This window comes from Crotalus tigris, unplaced genomic scaffold, assembly GCF_016545835.1.
Source record: "Crotalus tigris isolate CLP2741 ecotype Arizona unplaced genomic scaffold, ASM1654583v1 scf7180000017559.9942113025:1136094, whole genome shotgun sequence".
Taxonomy (NCBI): Eukaryota; Metazoa; Chordata; class Lepidosauria; order Squamata; family Viperidae; genus Crotalus; species Crotalus tigris.
The window spans coordinates 919,417-940,400 of NW_024096473.1; the positions used below are offsets into that span (position 1 = coordinate 919,417).

The 20,984-nt window shown below is 39.8% G+C and overlaps 1 protein-coding gene across 6 annotated transcripts in view; it reads left to right on the forward strand.

Moving 5' to 3' along the window:
• The window catches only part of ARAP2 (ArfGAP with RhoGAP domain, ankyrin repeat and PH domain 2), a 115,269-nt gene that overhangs the window by 51,907 nt on the left and 42,378 nt on the right, over positions 1-20,984 (forward strand). For all 6 annotated transcript variants that reach the window (XM_039347658.1, XM_039347696.1, XM_039347666.1 and 3 more), the window contains 6 exons: positions 4,156-4,338; positions 5,501-5,675; positions 7,163-7,297; positions 13,993-14,137; positions 17,006-17,108; positions 19,149-19,347. In XM_039347658.1, coding sequence (XP_039203592.1) covers positions 4,156-4,338; positions 5,501-5,675; positions 7,163-7,297; positions 13,993-14,137; positions 17,006-17,108; positions 19,149-19,347 — 940 coding nt within the window. The remainder of the gene's footprint in view (positions 1-4,155; positions 4,339-5,500; positions 5,676-7,162; positions 7,298-13,992; positions 14,138-17,005; positions 17,109-19,148; positions 19,348-20,984) is intronic.

Consider the following 20,984-nt stretch of genomic DNA (forward strand, 5'->3'; position numbering starts at 1 on the left):
CCGACCCACAGGTTGAGAACCACTGTCCTAGCAGATGATCACAGATGATCACTTAAACATGAGCCAGCCGCGTACTGCAGCTGCCCAAAAAGCTAATACAATCCTAGGCTGGATCAACAGAGGGATAGAATCAAGATCATATGAAGTGTTAGTACTGCTTTATAATGCTGTCGGAAGAATCCAGAGAAAGAAATATTTTGAGAAATATTAAAAGGCGGAATATTATATTTCTCCAAAGGATCTTAAAGGCAGAAACCAACTCCCCCCCCCAAGTCTCTCTGCCCTAAACAGAAACCAGGTCTGCAGAAATGCAGATGTGATAATCTTGTCAGAAAGATTGGAGTCAGGAAACTGGGATTACAAAGAAACATCCCTAGAATCAACAATCCCTCACACACAAAAAATCCAACAGCCATCAGCCACAGCCCCAGGGAAGCAGGATATGACCTTTGAGACATAATAGGATTAACCCACCACCATCAGAATACCAGAAAGACACTCTCAGACTCAAGTCAAAGTTCGTGCCACAGGAACAACTCCAAACAAAAGCCCAATAAGATATAAAAACCCACTCCCTACTACATGTGGTCAGTTTTTTTTCCAGAGCCATCTTTCTGTCTGGCTTTCCTCTTCAATAAACTACAACCTTCTTTCTAAAACAGTCTCCATTTTGATTATTCCCAGCTTGGACTGGACCCTGATGAAGGTTTTTCTTTCCACAATTCCTTGCTAAGGCCACACTTGGGATATTGCATCTAGTTTTGGTTACCATGGTATAAAGACTCTAGAAAGAATGCAGAGATTAGACATTTTCCAAAGGAAAAAGTCCAAATAAGCAGTAAGCATCAGCACAAATAAGAAACTGTTAACCATAATCAAGTCCTTTTTTTGTCCAATATCTCTGCCTCATCTTTTGAAATTCTTATAACCGTTCGAATCCACTTGTAATTTCTACAAAGTATCTCCAGCAAATCACTTATATCTCAACTTAAAAGGGTAGTCCACGTTGTTGTTGTGATACATTATCTGCACATCATTTTCCATTTTTAAACGATCGTCCAATTGTATCTGTAAATACGACTGCTCCATCTTGTTCTTTTAAGTTGTAATTTGAAAATCCACCTTTAGAATCCATCTCAATTTTCCCCAGAGGTCTCTGTTCATCTTCCATAATAACTTTTTGGTTCCAATAAAGAACGTAAAAGTTTGAGCACTTCACAAATCAAACCTTCCCTTTAAAGTAGCCATCTTGTACTCTAATAATCAACCTTCAAAGTCTTCATTTTACAATTGATGTGTAAACAAGGCAGATTTTTTTTCCCCCACACAAGAGGCTCTTTCTAATTAACTTCAAAGCTTCTCTTTAGGTCAATTTCACGAAGCCTTAGCATTTACAAAGCTTTGCAGAAACAACTCTGGAATCACCTCTTTCCTGCATATTGCAAGAAATTACAAAGAAAGAAAGGAAGGAAGGAAGGAAGGAAGGAAGGAAGGAAGGAAGGAAGGAAAGAAAGAAGATCTTACAAAGCAGGAAATATGGGATTGCCTTTCTTTTGAAACGGATTGAAGAGAATTTCCACCCACCCAGCACCCAGACTTGTGGTTCTGAAGATTTTTCAGTCTTTTATAAATATTTTATTAATTTTCTATTCTTACAAACAGGCACTTAATAGACAATGTGTTGAATGGGTCCATTAGTAATTCCATGGTACATATCAGCTTCTTCAAACTAAATCCAATATTACACCATCCGATACCTCCTCTCTTCTTCCAGTGATAAACATTTTTCCACATTAAGCAAATACAATTCTTATTATTATTAAATGAGTACCATATTTTCCGGCATATAAAATGACTCGGCGTATAAGATGACCCCCAACTTCGGAGAAGATTTGCATGGTTTAGAAAGTCGTCTTATACATTGGAAAATACGGTAATAAGAAAAGTAAAAAACTTCAAAGTGATTCAAAAGAAGAGGTTTGATCCAATCTTACATCCTGAAAGGATGCATTTACGGCTCGGAGCATATTGGAACCCACCACCCCCAGCTGGAAAAAAAGGATGATTTCTGCAGGATCCAATTTGGGTCGATTACTGGGACCAGAGGATTTAATCTTCCGAGCTTTTGGACTTGTACTGGAGCCCAGTCTGAGGGAACTTCTCTCTACCAGAATGTGTGTTTTGGGCTATTCCGTGTGTGTGTGATATTTACATAGTGCCTGTTGTATGTGGCTTTTTAGGTGTTGATGGCTGGCTATTAAGTTGTTGGCTGTTGTTTCCTTGTGCTGCAATCAGGTGAGCAGTCAGACAAGGAGACCTGAATTCATTGGTATCTTCATACTGCAGTGAACAAGGCATACATTCACTTTTGCAGCTACTAAGATTGTTGGACGAGCAGGCACAAAAACAGCCAGGGAAGTGATTGAAGCCTGGGAAACCGGCCCCTTGTCAGTCAAAAGGAGTGCTGATTTACCACCAGCCTATCAAGTACTTAGAAGGCCAGCACAAGGAAATAACAGCCACCGACTTAAGAGCCAGCCATCAACACCCCAATCAATTTCTAAAAAAGCCACATACAAGAGGCACCATATAAATACTACACACAAAATAGCCCAAAGCACACACACTCTGCCAGAGAAAAGTCAGAAGACTAAAATTCTGGTCCCAGGGATCAACCCAGATTGGATCTTGCAACATCTTGCATTACTGATTGCTGAAGAACAAGCACTACAAACTAATGCCATGAAAGTGAAGATACAAAAATCCACTGACAATCCAAATTGCCGACTTTGCAATGACAAAGTTGAAACTGTTTCACAACTAATCTGTGAGTGCGGCAAAATCGTGCAAACTGATTACAAAGCTAGACATGACCGAGTTGCTAAATTAATCCACTGGGCATTGTGTAAAAAATACAACTTGCCTGTGTCCGAAAAGTTGTGGGAACATAGGGTGGAAAAAGTTGTTAAGAATGAGAGGGTGAAGATCTTGTGGGACTTTCAGATACAGACAGATCACCATTTGGAACACAACATGCCAGATATCACAGTTGTAGAGAACCGAAGCATACAGCTGATTGATATCGCTGTACCAGGAGATGCCAGAGTCGAAAAAAAAGAACTGGAAAAAATCACGAAATATCGTGACCTGGCCATCGAAACTGCGCGATTATGGATGAAACGTGTAATAGTGATACCCACTGTCATCGGGGCACTGGGAACTATGTCCAAAAACGTTGCAAAATACATCAAGAAACTGCAGCTTCCTGCAATAACTCCAGCAATGTTACAAAAAACTGCGCTACTCGGAATATCTTACATTTTAAGGAGGTACCTGGTTGATACCTAGGATGCTGATAGCAACACGTGTCAACCATCAGCGCCAGCCAGTTTGAATGTTCAGTTGACTGAGGTTCATGTCTAATGAATAAAAGATAGATATAGTAATAATAATAATAATAATAATAATAATAAGTAGTAGTAGTAGTAGTAGTAGTAGTAGTAGTAGTAGAAGTAGTAGTAGTTGGAAGGGACCTTGGAGGTCATCTAGTCCAACCCCCTGCTCAGGCAGGAAACCCTATACCATTTCGGACAAATGGCTGTCCAGTCTCTTCTTAAAAGCTTTCAGTGTTGGAGCATTCACAGCTTCTGGAGGCAGGTCATTCCACTGATTAATTGTTCTAACTGTCAGGAAATTTCTCCTTAGTTCTAGGTTGCTTCTCTCTTTGGTTAATTTCCATCCATTGCCTACTGGATGCAGTATTTCAAATGTGGCCTTACCAAGGCATTGTAAACTGGTATTAACACTTCATGTGATCTTGATTCTATCCCTCTGTTAATGCAGCCTAGCACTGTGTTGGCCTTTTTGGCAGCTGCAGCACACGGCTGGCTCATATTTAAGTGATTGTCCACTAGGATTCCGAGATCCCTCTCACAGTTGCTACTATTGAGCAATGTACCTCATAAACTATACCTGTGCATTTGGTTTTTGTTGCCTAAACGTAGAACCATACTTTTTTCACCACTGAATTGTTAGATAGTGCCTAGCGTTCAAGTCTGTCCAGATCCTTCTGTATCTTAAGCCTGTCTTCTGGAGTGTTGGCTATTCCAGCTTGGTGTCATCTGCAAGTTTGATGAGTTCCCCATTCTTTTCCAGCTTTTTATTGTGATAGGCAATGAAAGAGCTAACAGCTTTTGGGAAGGAAATCTTCAGCCGGATGAAAAGTTACAAGTAGATGCCCCAGCTGACAGGAGGCTAACTTTTATTACCCAAAAATATAAAGAAGGAAAATTCCGAAAAATTACGCTGCTGTCTAAAACCAAGGAGGAGTTAAATAAGGTAATGCTGAGGATGGGAATAATTTGGGGTCATACGTTCTGGGCTTGATTATGGTTGTAAGACGGGGGACCACCTGTATCTTCTTCGGATAGCAAACTGTCAGAGCATGCACAGTCTTATTGTGCTGAGGTAACCCAGGAGTAAATTAAATGTGGTTTATATTACACTGTATCTACAAATATACATTAGAAATAAAATACATACATGTGGTGAAACAGCACAGTCAAATACACAGCAGTTACAGCATTCAAACAAATGAGAGAAAGACTCCAGCAAAAAAATTCCCTTTTATACTTAGACTCTTAAAGGGATACAGTCCCTACTTACTCTTAAAGGGACAGACACAGACCCTGCTGAGTCATTCCTATCATTGCATCATCCTACCATTGCATCATCCACGTTACATTACATCTTTACATAAGCTGTTTAGCTATTAAATTATTATCCTGACACAAACAACAATGCCAGGGGACAAGATGCAATCATATTGGGAAGCCAAAATCCAACCTATCGCTCTCAACAACCTTCTCTGCTTGATCAAGGACCCTGTAAAATCTGAACCATTGTCCAGAACTACACACCTTATGCACACAGAGGTCCGGGGTTAGGCAATTGAGAGCACCTTGGTGACTAGAACTCTTTTTTGTATGCTCAAGTCTTGTCTTTGCGAGTTGCCCCCCATTCAATTAAGAAACATCAATCTCTTCTACTTTGGCATTCTGTATGTAGCTCATACTGTCAAGAATGAAACTTTGGCAGCTACGTGCCTCTTCATTTCAACTTGCCATTAAAGGGGGTGCATGGGAGGTGTTGCTTTAGAATGGTTTAGATGGAGAGAAATGAAACCTCCATGATTCCGCTGAAGATTGTGAAAGCCTCACACCGTTCCAAGGACACTGCAGCAGGTGTAGAGAGGAAGCAGATGGTTCCCATAACAAAGTGAAATTGTTTACATGGACACTGTGAGGGGGGGGGTTGGCTGGAGAAATTATTGTTTAATTCTATGAACTGTTGTCTGGGAAGCTCAGAGTGAGTTTTGCTTTGACATTTCCATGCCATGTATTCAATAAAAAGTAAGATTTTCTGGAAATGGAATGAACCTGGACTTTTATTTGGATCTCCAAGCTGGATGTTGACATACACTTTTCATTTTTATGATCAGGCGCTCTGTGCTGCAGTTATTAAGCTGGATGTATTAGAGACCATGATGTTGTTGTTTAGTGGAGCAGACGTGATGTGCGCAACTGGAGACCCCGTGTTCAGCACCCCATATTTGTTAGCCAAAAAATCTGGGCAGAGATTGCAAATGGAATTCCTCCACCACAATAAGTTTTCAGGTATGGTTTTCAGGTAGTGTGGACCTTGTATAGTTTGAATAGGGGCTGTGTTTGTGTATAATTCAGTGAACACCGATTTCAGGTTAGCAGAGGCCCACAAGTAAGGGAGCAAGCATTTATTATTTCTGTGTATGAAGAAAATGTATAGGAGAACCCCGGTCACAGTGAATCTGGGTTGTCTTACAAAAACAAAGCTCAATACAAAATCCAATAAGCCCCCATTCCCCTAGTGAAAGCAATCAGATCAACCACTCGGTTTTCAAGAGGCAACTGGACTTTCTTGTTCTTCTTTGAAGACGTTTCACTTCTTATCCAAGTAGCTTCTTCAGCTCTGACTGGGATGGTGGAGAATGGAAGGATTTATACTCCAGCTCCTGAGCTGAAGAAGTTTCTTGGATGAGAAGCAAAGTGTCTTCAAAGAAAAACAAGGAAGTCCAGCTGCCTTGTGAAAACAAGCATCTTTGGGACAACCATGACTTGGATGACTGAGAATCTCCTTGGACACTTGATCACCAGGCCCAATGGCAGAATCAGGTCTTCAAGGCCTTTGGAAAGAGTGTCAAGGAGGAGGCAAATCTTATCTCCACAGGGATGATTTTCCACAGGGAGGGAGCCACCATGGAGAAGGTCCTTTTTCTAGATGGACCTCCCTAAGAGAGGAGATCCATAGTATCTCCTGTCTCCCCACTCTTGTGGGCCAGGTATATATGACTGGGAAAAAAACAGTCCTTCGGATAAATTGAGCCCAGGCCATGGAGGGTTTTAAAGGTGACAGCCAGCATCTTGAATTGGATCTAGAAGCAAGTCAGCAGCCAATGTAGCTCCTGCAAGAGAGGGGATGCATATGTAAATGTGATGCCTGAGGGCCACCATATTTTGTACCAGGAACCTCCGAGGTCCCTTCCAACTCGGATTATTCTATGTTTTGTGTTCTATTTCCTGAGTACTGAAACCAAATGCTAAGTAGATCTGACTGGGCATCAACCTAGATATTCCAGCTTCTGCTCTTCGGAGCAAGTAGTCTCAATAGTTTGAAATGTCAGGTTTCCGACAGATGAAACTCTTCAAAGAACTTTGAGGCATTGTTTACCTTAAAGAATCTTTATGGGAGTAGTATAGCTTCGGCACAAACATAGTTGAAGCCAAAAACTGCATTCCCCTCCCCTGTAGTATCAAAGCACAATTCCTTCCTTCCTTCAATTAACAGTCATAAATCACATTGTTCAATTAGCTTGAAAATGCAGGCTTTCCCTCCTGTTCTGCTACCCGCCTATTCTTATCATCTCTTATTTCACACACTAGTACAATATTATGTCTAACTAACTCCCACCACATTCCGCCTCCTCCCCCAGCATCGTCTAATTCTAAGAGTAAAGCATAAGAAATAAAAAGGCTGCATCTTCATATGTTGTCAGGCAAGAATGTCCAATGTTAGCAGCATTGACATGAAATTTTTACTTCCATAACTAACAGTTCTCCATTTACAGATTTTTCCAGCTGTGATGGCCACGCCAACACCATTTCCTCTCCCAATTCGCCTTTACTGTCCTTCCTTTACGATAATTTATACATGGTTTCCTTCAACCCTTCCAAATTGTTTATTGAGAGAAAAATTAAAGAAGGTACAGTATATTGGTTTTTCTTTCTTATCTATGGCTTAGGTGTCCTGATACTATATTAGTAAGATGCTAGACCTTTTTACTGTTTTATTTTAGAACTTTATCAGTAATAAGTATGTATTCCAGGGCTTGAGAATGAGCATGGAAAAAAAAATAAAGCAAGAAAATAATTTCCCCTTCAAGTGAAATAAAGTTCTGAAGTGACCGGTTCACGCAAAAAAAAAAAAAAGAAAAAAAGAAAAAGAAAACAAATAGTAGTTTGATTACTAAGCATTGCAATCTCTTAAAACATTAGGAAGTTAACCACCAGATTGCAAGAACACAAGTGGGTGGTCAGATGAGGAGATTCAAACTCATTGGTAGCCTCACATTGCAATGAACAAGGGTCTACATTCAATTTCACAGCTACTAAGATTGTTGGCTGTGTAGGTACAAAAACAGCCAGGGAAATGGTGGGAGCCTGGGAAACGGCTCCCTTGTCAGTCAGCAAGAGTGCTGATTTACCACCAACTTATCAGGTCCTTAGGAACTGAGAGCTTGGCAGTACAAGGAAACAACAACCAATCACTGGCCATCAACACACCTATCAACCAATAGGAAGCCACCACATAAATACAACTCATAGAATAGCCCAAAGCATATATTCCAATAGAGAGAAGTTCCCTGAAGATGAGCTCCAGCACAAGTCCAAAAGTTCGGAAGATTGGACCTTAAAACATTTCTCACCCAGATTAATTTATGGAATTCTCCACATTTCTAACAGCCAGAGGACTGTTGTTATAGGCAACCAAAGCATAGGTTTAAGGAATAGAGAGCAAATAGCCTTAGAATTAAATTAAAGGCGCATCTTGTATTTTTTTATTATTAAATTTATATGCCGCTTAATGTCACCTTGTTAGTCAAGAGCGGCATATTAAATAAATGAATGGACGAACGATTCTAAAAAAAAAATGGAAAAATATATTTTCCTGAGAATATATGGACTCTTGTCCTAGTCCTTTTTAGAAAAAAAAAATGCAATGTATTTATTTAGGTGTAAGGGGGAAAAAAAGATAAAAAGAATATAAAATAATTTTTCGCCTCAATGTCATGATCCCCTTGCCCTCCCAAAAAATTTCAACCCAATTAGGTTAGACCAGGGGTAGGTAACCTTGGCTCTTTTATGACTCGTGGACTTCAACTCCCAGAATTCCTGAGCCAAGGTTGCCTACCCCTGGGTTAGATTAAAGAAATAGCAGAATGGGAAATGTTTTGGCCACTATAAAAAAATAAAAGGTGTTTCATTAGAGTTCACGGTGAGAAGCTCTCCCTTTTTTCGACACCCCACCAAATGAAATAACTGAGCAGACAATTTTGCACATTTGCAAAGAGTTTGAGATATTCAATTCTTTGGGTTACCTTCCACTTTAGAAAGATGGGGACTGCAGAACACACTGAAAATGGCATGAAAGTCCCCATTTTATTGTCTATGTAGCAATAGCTAATAGCAATTAGAGTTGTATACTGCTTCACAATGCTTCACAGCCCTCTCTAAGCGGTTGACAGAGTCAGCCTGTTGCCCCCAACCATCTGGGTCCTCATTTTACCAACTTCGGAAGGATGGAAGGCTGAGTCAACCTTCAGCCGGTCAGAATCGAACTCCTGGCAGTGAGCTGAATTAGCCTGCAATACTGCATTCTAACCACTCGGAAGGAAGGAAGGAAGGAAGGAAGGAAGGAAGGAAGGAAGGGAGGGAGGAAGGGGAGGGTAAATGAAGGAAAAGAGAGAGGGAGGAAAGGTGGAGGAAAGGGAGGGTGTGAAGGAAGGGAGGGAAGGAAGGAAGGAGGAAGGAAGGAAGGGAAGGAGGGAAGGAGGGAAGGAAGGAATAGCAATAGCACATAGACTTATATACCACTTTACAGTGCTTTACAGCCCTCTCTAAGTGGTTTACAAGTCAGCCTACTGCCCATAACAATCTGGGTCCTCATTTTACCGACCTCGGAAAGATGGAAGGCTGAGTCAACCTTGAGCCGGTCAGGATCAAACTTCCTGGCAGTAGGCAGAGTGAGCCTGCAATACTGCATTCTAACCACTGCGCCGCCATGGCTCATTATGTAGCTATAGTAACTTCAGAAAGAGTTTAACTATGCATACATTGCAATATGAAAAATAAGAAACTCTTTCTTATTTTTCATATTGCAATGTATGCATAGTTAAATTAACAACCTTGAATGGCTTTGTGTGTCAAGGGAACAGAAATTTGGATAAGCCAGAAGGATAGGAAACACCCTGATATTTTGTTATAAACAGGACAACCTGCCTGGTCTTGACCCTATTGCTTGAAAGTCTTCTTCCTGGGCTTGTGTGTGAGTGCGTTTCTGAAAAAAAAAACTAAAGCAAATATTGACAAAGGCCCCATATCAACAAACTGTAACACTTAACGCAGCAGGAATATAGCACAGTTCTGTTTAATTTCTGTTTCCATAATAGAGGTTCCAGACTTAAACCTTATTCTTTGGAAGCTATTTGGTGGTGAAGGTATTAAAAGTAAACAATCTGCCTTGGCTGTTTGCTTTTATTGTGTACTGTGTGTTCCTTTTTTTGAACCATATATCAATAAAATAATAGGTGTCATGGTTCCGAAAGGAAAGAAGAAGCTCTTCAAATAACTTTGAGGCATTGTTTACCTTAAAGAATCTTTAATTTGCAACATAGCTTCCACGGGTACATAGAGAAGCCAAAATCTGGAATTCTCCTCCCTCAGACACACAATAACAAAGCATAACTCACTCCTTCATTTAACAGTCATTAATCACATTCTCCAATTAGTTTGAAGTGTGAACTTTCCCTCCAGTTATCTCCTCTTATTACAACTAACCTTGAAGAATACTCTACTGTGATATTGTTATGGCTAACTAGTCCCCAAGCACATTTCCCCCCTCCCTTCCAACACCGTCTAATTTTAACTCTAAGTAATACGCAGGTTAAATAGAAAATGTCTGCATCTTCATATATTGTCAAGCAAGAACATCCAATATTAGCAGCATTGACAATATATTTGTGAAAATCAGCTAAATATCTCGGTATCTCATCTATCTTCTAGTATTGTATAATAATTATTTTACCAGCACACATGATTGAGAAAACAGTGTTTGTATTATATGTCCCTTTTTATGATAACAATCTACTAGTTAAATCTATCTGTTCTCTCTCTCCCTCTTATCTATCTATCTATCTATCTATCTATCTATCTATCTATCTATCTATCTATAAGATTTATAGATAGATAGATAGATAGATAGATAGATAGATAGATAGATAGATGTAGATAGGTAGGTAGGTAGGTAGGTAGGTAGATAGATAGAGGTAGATAATAGATAGATAGAGGTAGGTAGGTAGATAGATATAGATAGATAGATAGATAGATAGATAGATAGATAGATAGATAGATAGAGGTAGATGATAGATAAATAGATAGATAGATAGATAGATAGATAGATGTAGGTAGGTAGGTAGATAGATATGTAGCTAGCTAGATAGCTAGCTACCTACTTACCTAGATAGATAGATAGATAGATAGATAGATAGATAGATAGATAGATAGATTACACTGAATGTGTAGGATGGAAAATTGATTAAATAAAAAGATAAAGATGATAGATACTGAGAAAAGAAAAAAAGAAAAAGAAAAGAGAGAAAGAAAAAGGGAGGGAGGAAGAGAAAAAAAGGAAGGAATCTATTTGAAAATAAGGAAAGGTAGGAGGAAGGGAGGAAGGAGGAAGGAAGAGAAAGAAGAAGGAAAGAAGGAAGGAAGATAGGAAGATCTACTGGCTTCTTTCCCCCTTTATGCGTTTTAAGAACATAGAATAATTGTTAGCGTTGGTCCGTTTTAACACTACAGGAAATCTTGCACGGTTATATTTATGACCAATCTGATCAGAATGTATTTTGGGGGATGATTTTTCAAGGCTCTTTTTGTCCCCCCCCCTTTCCTTCCAAAGCTATGTCTTGTCTTCCTTAGCTTTGCTCCATTGAGGAGGCTTTTTGCCGTGACTTCCACCAACGCAAAATAGATTGACTCTGCCTTGGCCTCTATTTCCACCATTTGTGGTGGGTTGCGTTCGCTTTTGTGTGCTCTGACTCAACCGTTCATTTTTGCAATCCGCTTCTGTCAAGCTACTTATTTTTTTTTGGTTTTGTTTTCCTGCAGCTTCAATTTCCTTTTTCAGTTCAAAGGAGTCTCTTATTTTTCTACTTTCTTTTCTTTTCTATTAATTTTTTTTTTAATCTCCCGATCTCTTGCGTTTGAGTCTTTACGGTTTCTGTACATCCGAAACCGGCGACCGCAATACGAAGCTTTTAAAAGCTTCTGGGTTTTTTTTTCTTTTCTTTTCTTTTTTTAAAGAAAGAAACAACAACAAGGCCTGCATCGATGCAATGAGGCTATTTAAAAATATCAAAAAAGAAGGAAGGGGAATAAAGCTTTTCCTGTGCTTATTAATTTTAACAATGAAAACATCCCTTCGTTTAACTGGAGGTTGAAATTGGACCGGCTACTTCAATGAGCTTAAACAGGAAGCGGAGTAATTTACTTAATTAGAAATCTGATTATTTCTGATGGAGATGGAAGCTCAAAGGACCTTATATGGTGCATAAGTGTAGGTAAAACGCGTATATTCAGTGGTAAACGCGTATGTTTAGTACGTCAGATGTGAACAATCTGTGTACTGCATGAACCAGAAAAAGGGCTGAGAAAAGTCTAAAGAAAAGAAGAATTAGGGGCGACATGATAGTAGTGTTCTGGTATGTGAGGGGCTGCCACAAAGAAGAGGGGGGCCAGGTTGTTCACCAGAGCACCAGAGGGAAGGACGAGAAACAATGGTTGGAAACTGATCAAAGAGAGAAACAACCTGGAATTAAGGAGAAAGTTCCTAACAGTGAGGACAATTAACCAGTGGAACAGCTTTGCCTTCGTGGGCGCTCCATCACTGGAAGTTTTTAAGAAGACACTAGACAGTCACTTTTCTGACATGGTATAGGTTCACCTGCTTAATATATATATATATATATATGTAGGTCATTGGTTATTTGGGTTTTCTCCCATGTAAAGTTGGAAGTGTCTTGGCGACGTTTCGACGAAGTCTCATTCGTCATCTTCAGGCTGGTGCTTTCGGCTTCGTGCTTCTAGGAGCAATTCTAGGAGCAATTGCTTCATGCTTCTAGGAGCAATTGCTCCTAGAAGCACGAAGCCGAAAGCACCAGCCTGAAGATGATGAATGAGACTTTGTCGAAACGTCGCCAAGACACTTCCAATTTTATGTGGGAGAAAACCCGTATAACCAATGACCTACATACAAACACCCGTGAAAACCTCAGAAAACATATATATATATACAATTAAACACTCTGCTGATCACTTAATTCTCACAGTACTGTCTTAGGCCTAAATATATTTTACCCATGTAGTAGGGCTGTATTGCTATTATCTTTCTCACCTTTCCTACTATCTTCTCCTATTGGTATCTATGATTTATCATGTGATGTTTGTATCTTACGATTAATGATTGTACCTATGATCTATGACCTATCACATCGTTGTTTGTATGTACACTGAGAGCTTATGCACCGGAGACAAATTCCTTGTGTGTCCAATCGCACTTGGTCAATAAAGAATTCTATTCTATTCTATAAAGAATTCTATTGATTTCAGATCCAGGCAAGATTTTACTTCATCTATGGTCATTTGATCCCCAATTTTAGACCTGTGACAGTTGCATTCTGTTTTATAGCATGTGTCTCTATATGCTGTCTGTTTTATTAGAATTCCCAGTTTATATGGGATAAGGGACTGGATTTTTAAAAGCATTATGATCCAATTAATTTAAATCATCCAGCAGAATGTAGCATTCCAATTCTTATATTTATGTCAAATTCCTTGTGTGTCCAATCACAGTTTGCTAATAAATAATTCTATTCTATTCTATTCTATTCTATTCTATTCTATTCTATTCTATTCTATTCTATTCTATTCTATTCTATTCTATTCTATTCTATTCCATTCCTATTCCACTCCACTCCTCTCCACTCCTCCACTCCTCTCCACTCCTCCTCTCCTCTCCTCTCCTCTCCTCTCCTCTCCTCTCCTCTCCTCTCCTCTCCTCTCCTCTCCTCTCCTCTCCTCTCCTCTCCTCTTCTGTCCCATCCCATCCCATCCCATCCCACTCTACTCTACCCTACCCTACCCTACCCTACCCTACCCTACCCTACCCTACCCTACCCTACCCTACTCTACTCTACTCTACTCTGTTGTGTTCTGTTCTATCCTATCCTATCCTATCCTAGCCTAGCCTATCCTAGCCTATCCTAGCCTAGCCTATATTCTGTTCTGCTCTGCTCTGCTCTACTCTACTCTACTCTACTCTACTCTACTCTACTCTACTCCACTCCACTCCACTCCACTCTACTCTATTCAGGATAAAATAATTTTGGGAAATGATCTGGACATTAAAAACAGAACCCTTGCAAGTTAAAATACCAGCTAGCAAATTTGTTGCGCATCCCTGAATCGTTTGGTTAAAAGCAGATGGAAAATTGAAGTTTTGCAAGACTCATTTAAAAACTCTGCAGGCAAGGTCTGTTTATGTTATGGATCATTTGCTAGTCATCTTGTGATAATGGCTAACTCTTCCGTTAATAAATAAAACCATCTTTAAACGTAGAGTGCAGTAGGAGATGGTGCGTGTTGGAAAGCGGCTTTTTGAGTTACTACGAGAACGAGAAGATGGCCACCCCAAGTGGGACATTGGACATCAGTGAAGTCATCTGTCTTATCATTCATAAGTCGGAAGACACCTTACCCATGGGGTAAGTCCAGTGTCTTTGATGGTTTTGTTAATGATTTGTTCTGTCGATATTGATCTTGTTTTTTTTTTTTATCTAAAGCAACTTTTTATAATGGCTGTTACATTCTTAATTCTGGATTTCTCATTGCCAATTGCTGGAAGGTTCAAAAATAAACAAATAAATCATAGAATAGCAGAGTTGGTAGAGAGCTCGGAGGTCATCTAGTCCAACCCTCTGCCCGAACAGAAGACCCTATACCAGGGATAGGCAACCTTGGCTCTTTTATGACTGGTGGACTTCAACTCCCAGAATTCTTGAGCCAGCACGGCTCAGCTTGGAAACCTCTCCCTTTTCCTTCAGCATGGCTGGCTCAATAATTCTGGGAGTTGAAGTCCACCAGTCATGAGGGGGCCATAGTTCCCCCCATGCTGGCTCAGGAATTCTGGGAGTTGAAGTCCATTAGTCATAAAAGAGCCCAGGTTGCCTACACTTGCCCTATACCTTTCCAGACAAATGGTCGTCCAGTCTCTGTTTGAAAGCTTCCAGGGATGGAGCACCCACCACTTCTAAGTTCTCCTGGTTGGTTGATGGTTGAACTGAGTGGAATGAGTGAGTCAATTAATAAAGGAATGATATGAGAAATTAAACTCACACATTATGGACAGCATGAGGACTTTGAATTTGCTCTCTTCCAATAAAATATTATTCTTAATGAATGTAATGGAATTAAAATTATTTGACGTTAACTGGCTTGTTAAATCAGTGGATCTGGGAGTTCATGGCAGATCCAGCCATGTACATACGGAGGGAGTGAGAGAATGGATAGAATGAATGAATGAATGAATGAATGATCTTCTGAGAAATGAACCCTATGCTTTATGGGCAGTGAATTTGCTCTTTGAATTTGCTCTTTCCCCATAAAACCTTACTCTTAATGAACTTAGTGAAATTAAAATGCCTTGATATCCCCTGCTCTTTTTTTAAATCGGTGGAGCTTGTAAAAATGGCAAACTTTTCCAGAGGCAGGAGGATAGCCCTGTCAATTTTTTAAAGCCAGGATTTGCATCTTTGATAGCTCAGGGCTAGGTTTTCCAGGAGGGAAAACAAGACTTGAAAGGGGTTAGCTCTGTGTGCGCAAGACTCTGTTTGACAAGCAAGGAGGTGGAACAGTGAGAAGCATCTCCCGCAATTTCTCCCCTCCGGAGGCCCTAGGTTTGCTCAGATGGGAAATTCTTCTTCTTTCCCCCTATTTATTCCAACTGGAATAGAAAAAAAGGATCAATTTCGACCTTCTTTCTTAAAGCCCAGAAGCACAAGCTTAACAGCCTTCTGCCAATCCTGCACCACAAGGAAGGTAGCTAAGCAACCATGTACATTGCACGTGGAGAAGGTAGTGATGAATTTCCCTCGCGTTTGAATCCAGGCATCTAGATATAGAAAGAAATTGGTGGGGCAAATGGAAGTATAAGAGAGAGGGAAAAACAAGGGAAGGCAACAAGGGACCTATGCAGAATTCCAAAACCAATAGAGTTAGCCAACTAAATTAGTTACATTATCTCCTTAAATAAGGTCTTGGGATTTACTATATGTTCATTGTTTCCTGCACAAAAATGCATGGACAGGGATAATCTGGACTTCCTGTTTGGATATTAATAGTCTTCCCTCCCTTCCTTCCTTCCTTCCTTCCTTCCTTCCTTCCTTCCTTCCTTCCTTCCTTCCTTCCTTCCTTCCTCTCTCCCTCCCTCCCTCCCTCCCTCCCTTCCTTCCTCTCTCCCCCTCTCTCCCTTCCTTCTTAATTCATATAGCTAGATTCCTTCCTTCCTCCCTCCCTCCCTCCCTCCCTTCCTTCCTCTCTCCCTTCCTTCCTTCTTAATTCATATAGCTAGATTCCTTCCTTCCTTCCCTTCCTCCCTCCCTCCCTCCCTCTCCTTCCCTCCTTCCCTCCCTCCCTCCCTTCCTTTCTTCCTGATTCATATAGCTAGATTCCTTTCTTCTTTCCTGTGGTAAAAGAAAGCAAAGGTAGTGATAAACAACTTGGGTACAATCCCAAAATCTCTGGAGCAGCACTTGAACACTATCGGCATTGACTAAAATCACCATCGGTCAATTGCAAAAGGCAGTTTTACTTAGAATAGCTTACACTCTACGACTGTACTTCTAACCCCATCAAAACAACCTCTGCCTACTCCAGGTCCTTGGGAGGGATTCAACCCATGAATAAAAAATGTCCAATCCAGTCTAAACATTTGGCTGACATAATCAGGTTAGGGATAAAACCGACCAGACTAAGATAGGATGAAGTTAGTTTTTCTAGGTGCATTTTCACGATATCCCTTCTATGTACACGAGAATAACCTTTTGCAGTGCCTGAAAAAGGCGGTGTCACCTTTAAATCAGCCAGTGAGACTTTCTGCAGTAGGATGGGTCTGTTTGTGTGTGTTTGTGTTTGAATTTTCACGTGCATGGACTGAAGACACCATATTTTCCATTTCTGTTCTAAAAGCATAGCTAAATGCAATTCAGAAGATTCAAATTTTCTTTTTCCAGTTTGAAAATAAAGTCCCAATTTAATCAGGCAATATGTCGACTATTGTTCTTTCCCCGCCCAAATTATTGGTTTAGTTCCATTATTTTAGCTCTCATTCATAGTACAGTTTATATACCTCCTCTGTTCCTCTTCATTAGACTATCAAATGCATATTGATTCCCCATTATCTTCCAAACAAACCCGACACAAATAAAGCACTTTAGAGGGAAGAACTCTTGCGATTCGTTTCCAGGACAAGAGGAACAAAGGTCTGAGAACAATAAAATGTACCACTTTATTGTTTTCCTTTTGTGAGGCTAATACTAAATAGATTTGATTCCTCTTCTCCTCCGCAATTTCAGAGCGATGTTTACCTTTGAAATCTACTTACTGTCAGAACGTGCATTTCTCTTTGGAGCGGAAACCGCGCATTCTCAACGAAAATGGACTCGGGCAATTGCTAAGGTAATTTTTGTAATTATCCATTCAAGTTAAGACAGGCACCTTTAAAGGAAATCGAGAGAAACCCTTTTGTTTTAACAAGGAGACCTAAGACAAAGGCAGATTTTTAATGGAGGCCAATTTAGATTGCAAAGAAGTAAAAAATTGTTTTCTTGACGAGTAGGAAACGGTGCAGTTGAACGTAAATAACAATTCTTTTTTTTTTTTTTAATGATTTGAGTTAAGGAACTCTGCCCGAGTTATTAGAAGCCATCTTAAGAGTAGATGTTTTTTTCTTTCTTGTGCAAAATTCTGACTTTTCTGTTTCAAAGAATTCTAATTCAAAAGTCCAAGAAGGCTACAAAATTGAATTCTTCTAATTCTAAGAATGAGTATTTGGTCATACCGGATAGCCAAATCTAGCCCTCGGTTCTGCCTCGGTTTACTTCCCCAATAAACAACCAAATCGGAAGATCCTTTAAAAGTAGTTTATTAGGGTACCCTGATAAAATGGGATCTCTCTATGAAAAAGGAGAGAGTGTTCTATCCCAGCCTATTGCCATCCTTGTTAAAGGCACAAGGACCAAACCCCTATTGATGCAATAGGCTGGAGACTTTGCAACAAAACAAAACTCTTTTAATATGGTTGACAAACCTGTCCAATAGTCCAAAACACAAACAGTAAAACTCAGGTCCAAAGGAAACACGATGCAAACAGACGAGAAGTCACAAGCAAGACGAACAGACCAGGATTCCAAGAAGCACTTTGCAAACGGTTGCCTTCAGCAACCAGCACCGCCCACACCTCCTCTTTTTATACAGCAATCCCAAGGCGTTGCCTCTCAGTGCCTTCTCCTTTTTCCCTGGAGTAGTCACATTGACTGCTGCTGATTTACTCTTGCTAATTGACGATGGGAGCGTGCATCAATTAGCAAGTCCATCAGATGTGATTCTTCCAAGTCTGACTCATTCTCCTCACACAGCTGAGCTTCATCAGAAACACGACTGGAGGGCCCAGGCTCTGTATCAAACCGTGAGTCCTGTAATTCATCAGAGCCTCCCTCTGCCCCGATGGCCCTTCAAATGCCTCCTCCACCTCCTCCTCAGATTCCTCAGACTCAGCTGTTGGGAGCACAGGCTGGCACGGAATCACAACAGAGAGAGAACCACAAGCCCAATCTTACATTCCTTTTTGTATTTAACACACAAAGAAAACAAGACAGGAAAGTTGATTGGGCAGGATAATAGTAACCTGCTGTTTGCATAAGAAATCAGTTACATATTTGCATCCCATGTTCATTAAATGTATGGCTGTGAAAGTTGGACCATAAGAAAGGCTGAGCGCCAAAGAATGGAGGCCTTTGAACTCTGATGCTGGAGAAGCCTCCTGCAAGTCCCCTGGACTGCAAGGCGATCCAACCGGTCAGTCCTAGAGGAGATCAACCCTGAATGCTCTTTAGAAGGCCAGATCCTGAAGTTGAAACTCAAATACTTTGGCCACCTAATGAGAAGGAAGGACTCACTGGAGAAGAGCCTAATGCTGGGAAAGATGGAGGGCAAGAGAAGAAGGGGACGACAGAGAAGGAGGTGGCTGGATGGAGTCACTGAAGCAGCAGGCGGGAGCTTCAGTGGACTCCAGAAGATGGTAGAGGACAGGAAGGCCTGGAGGAACGTTGTCCATGGGTCGGACACGACTTCGCAACTAACAACAAAAACAATAACATGTTCATTAAAATGAGGCCTGATGTCAGAAGGGGAGTAAATTGTAAGGAAAAAAAAGGTGGTTTGGAGTTCACAAAAAGAGAAAAACCAGACCCCAGTTTGTACTAACAAATTTTTTCTTATCTGGAGATAGTCTCCAGCCTGTTTATCTTTTCAGTTTAGGAATGTCGAAAGCTATTCTTTCCTTCCGGTCTGTAATGTGCCTGAACGTTATTTCAAAGGAAAGAGAATGTGAACTTAAAATGCAAAATAACTATGTTAAACATAGTAAAGTATGTAACCATGTTAGCTAACAAATGACAAAGTCTATGTCTTGTTTTTTTTTGTTTCTGTTTGCAATAGCACTTTGTACCTGAATTGGCCCAAGGTCTTCAGGAGAGAGAGACAGATGTTATTGGCCAGCTGTTCTACAAAGACTGCCAGGACCTTGATAATTGGAAAAAGGGCTGGTTTGCTCTAGAGAAGACCAGCTTGTATTTTTACCTCAAACTGGAAAATTCACAAGAGAATTCAATGCATCTAAGGCGGCTCCAGGAGTTAAGTAAGACTTAATATATATATTATCTGAAGGCCAGACAAAGAATAAGAGAGATTCAACCTAGAAATAAGGATAAATTTTCTGACAGTGAGAACAATCAACCAGTGGAACAGAAGTTGCTTTCAGAAGTTGTTGGAGATTATCACTGGAAACTTTCAGGAAGTGACTGGACTGCCATCTGTCAGAAATGGTGTAGGATCTCCTGTGTCGGTGGGGTGCGGGGTTGGACTAGATCTACAAGATCCCTTCCAACTCTGTTATTCTATTCCATTCCATTCCATTCCATTCCATTCCATTCCATTCTATTCTATTCTATTCTATTCTATTCTATTCTATTCTATTCTATTCTATTCTATTCTATTCTATTCCAATTCTTCATTTCTCTGTTCTGCTCTGCTCTATTCTATTCTATTCTATTCTATTCTATTCTATTCTATTCTATTCTATTCTATTCTATTCTATTCTATTCCATTCCATTCCATTCCATTCCATTCCATTCCAATCTAATTCTTCATTTCTCTATTCTGTTCTGTTCTGCTCTGCTCTATTCTATTCTATTCTATTCCAATTCTTCATTTCTCTGTTCTATTCTATTCTATTCTATTCTATTCTATTCTATTCTATTCTATTCTATTCTATTCTATTCTATTCCATTCCATTCCATTCCATTCCATTCCATTCCATTCCATTCCATTCCAATCTAATTCTTCATTTCTCTATTCTGTTCTGTTCTGCTCTGCTCTATTCTATTCTATTCTGTTCTGTTCTGTTCTGTTCTATTCTATTCTATTCTATTCTATTCCATTCCATTCCATTCTATTCTATTCTATTTGAACTGACGTAAGTCAAGCACCACGTGTCCTTTTCTGAATACTGTGGTTTCTTCACACACGACTTCAATAATATAGGAAGCAATATGGTCAAGTGCTGTGACATATACAATTAGCTGTGTTGCCTCAGTAATTATAATGAAGGAATGGCTGTAATAAAATCAGATGGTGAAGAAGTAGACTGGTGGAATTGTAAAGTTGGCATTGCAAAGTTATGTAAAAATTGGAACCAGAACAGAAAGATATTGGCCAGATATTGTTCAATGAAGGTCCATGGAGATTCTCAATCATCCAGCTCATGGTTGTCCCAAAGATGCTTTTTCAAGAGGCAACTGGACTTTCTTGTTTTTCTTTGAAGACGTTTTGCTTCTCATCTAAGAAGCTTCTTGGATGAGAAACAAAAATGTTTTCAAACAAAAGCACCTTTGGGACATGTTCAATGAAGCTTGACTGAACCAGGCAATTAAGAAGCCCATCCTATCTTTCCAAAATTCCACCTTCCACATTGGAAGAAAAACTTATTGCCTACTTTGGAAGAATGGATACTTAAAGTGTCTAATTTAGCAGACATGGCGAAAATCTCCACCTATTTGAAGGATCATTCACAAGAAAAATATATTATGGTTTGGAGAAGATGGATTGATTACATTCAGAAGAAATATGAGATTGAAAAATATTGTCTTGCTTTTGAGTAGATTTTAGATAATTATTATTAGTTTTAATTATTTTATTATTTTTGACTTAATTTGTTAATATTTGTTGGGAGAAGGAGTTAAAGTGTGTTATGGTTTTGATTGATAGTATAGTTGA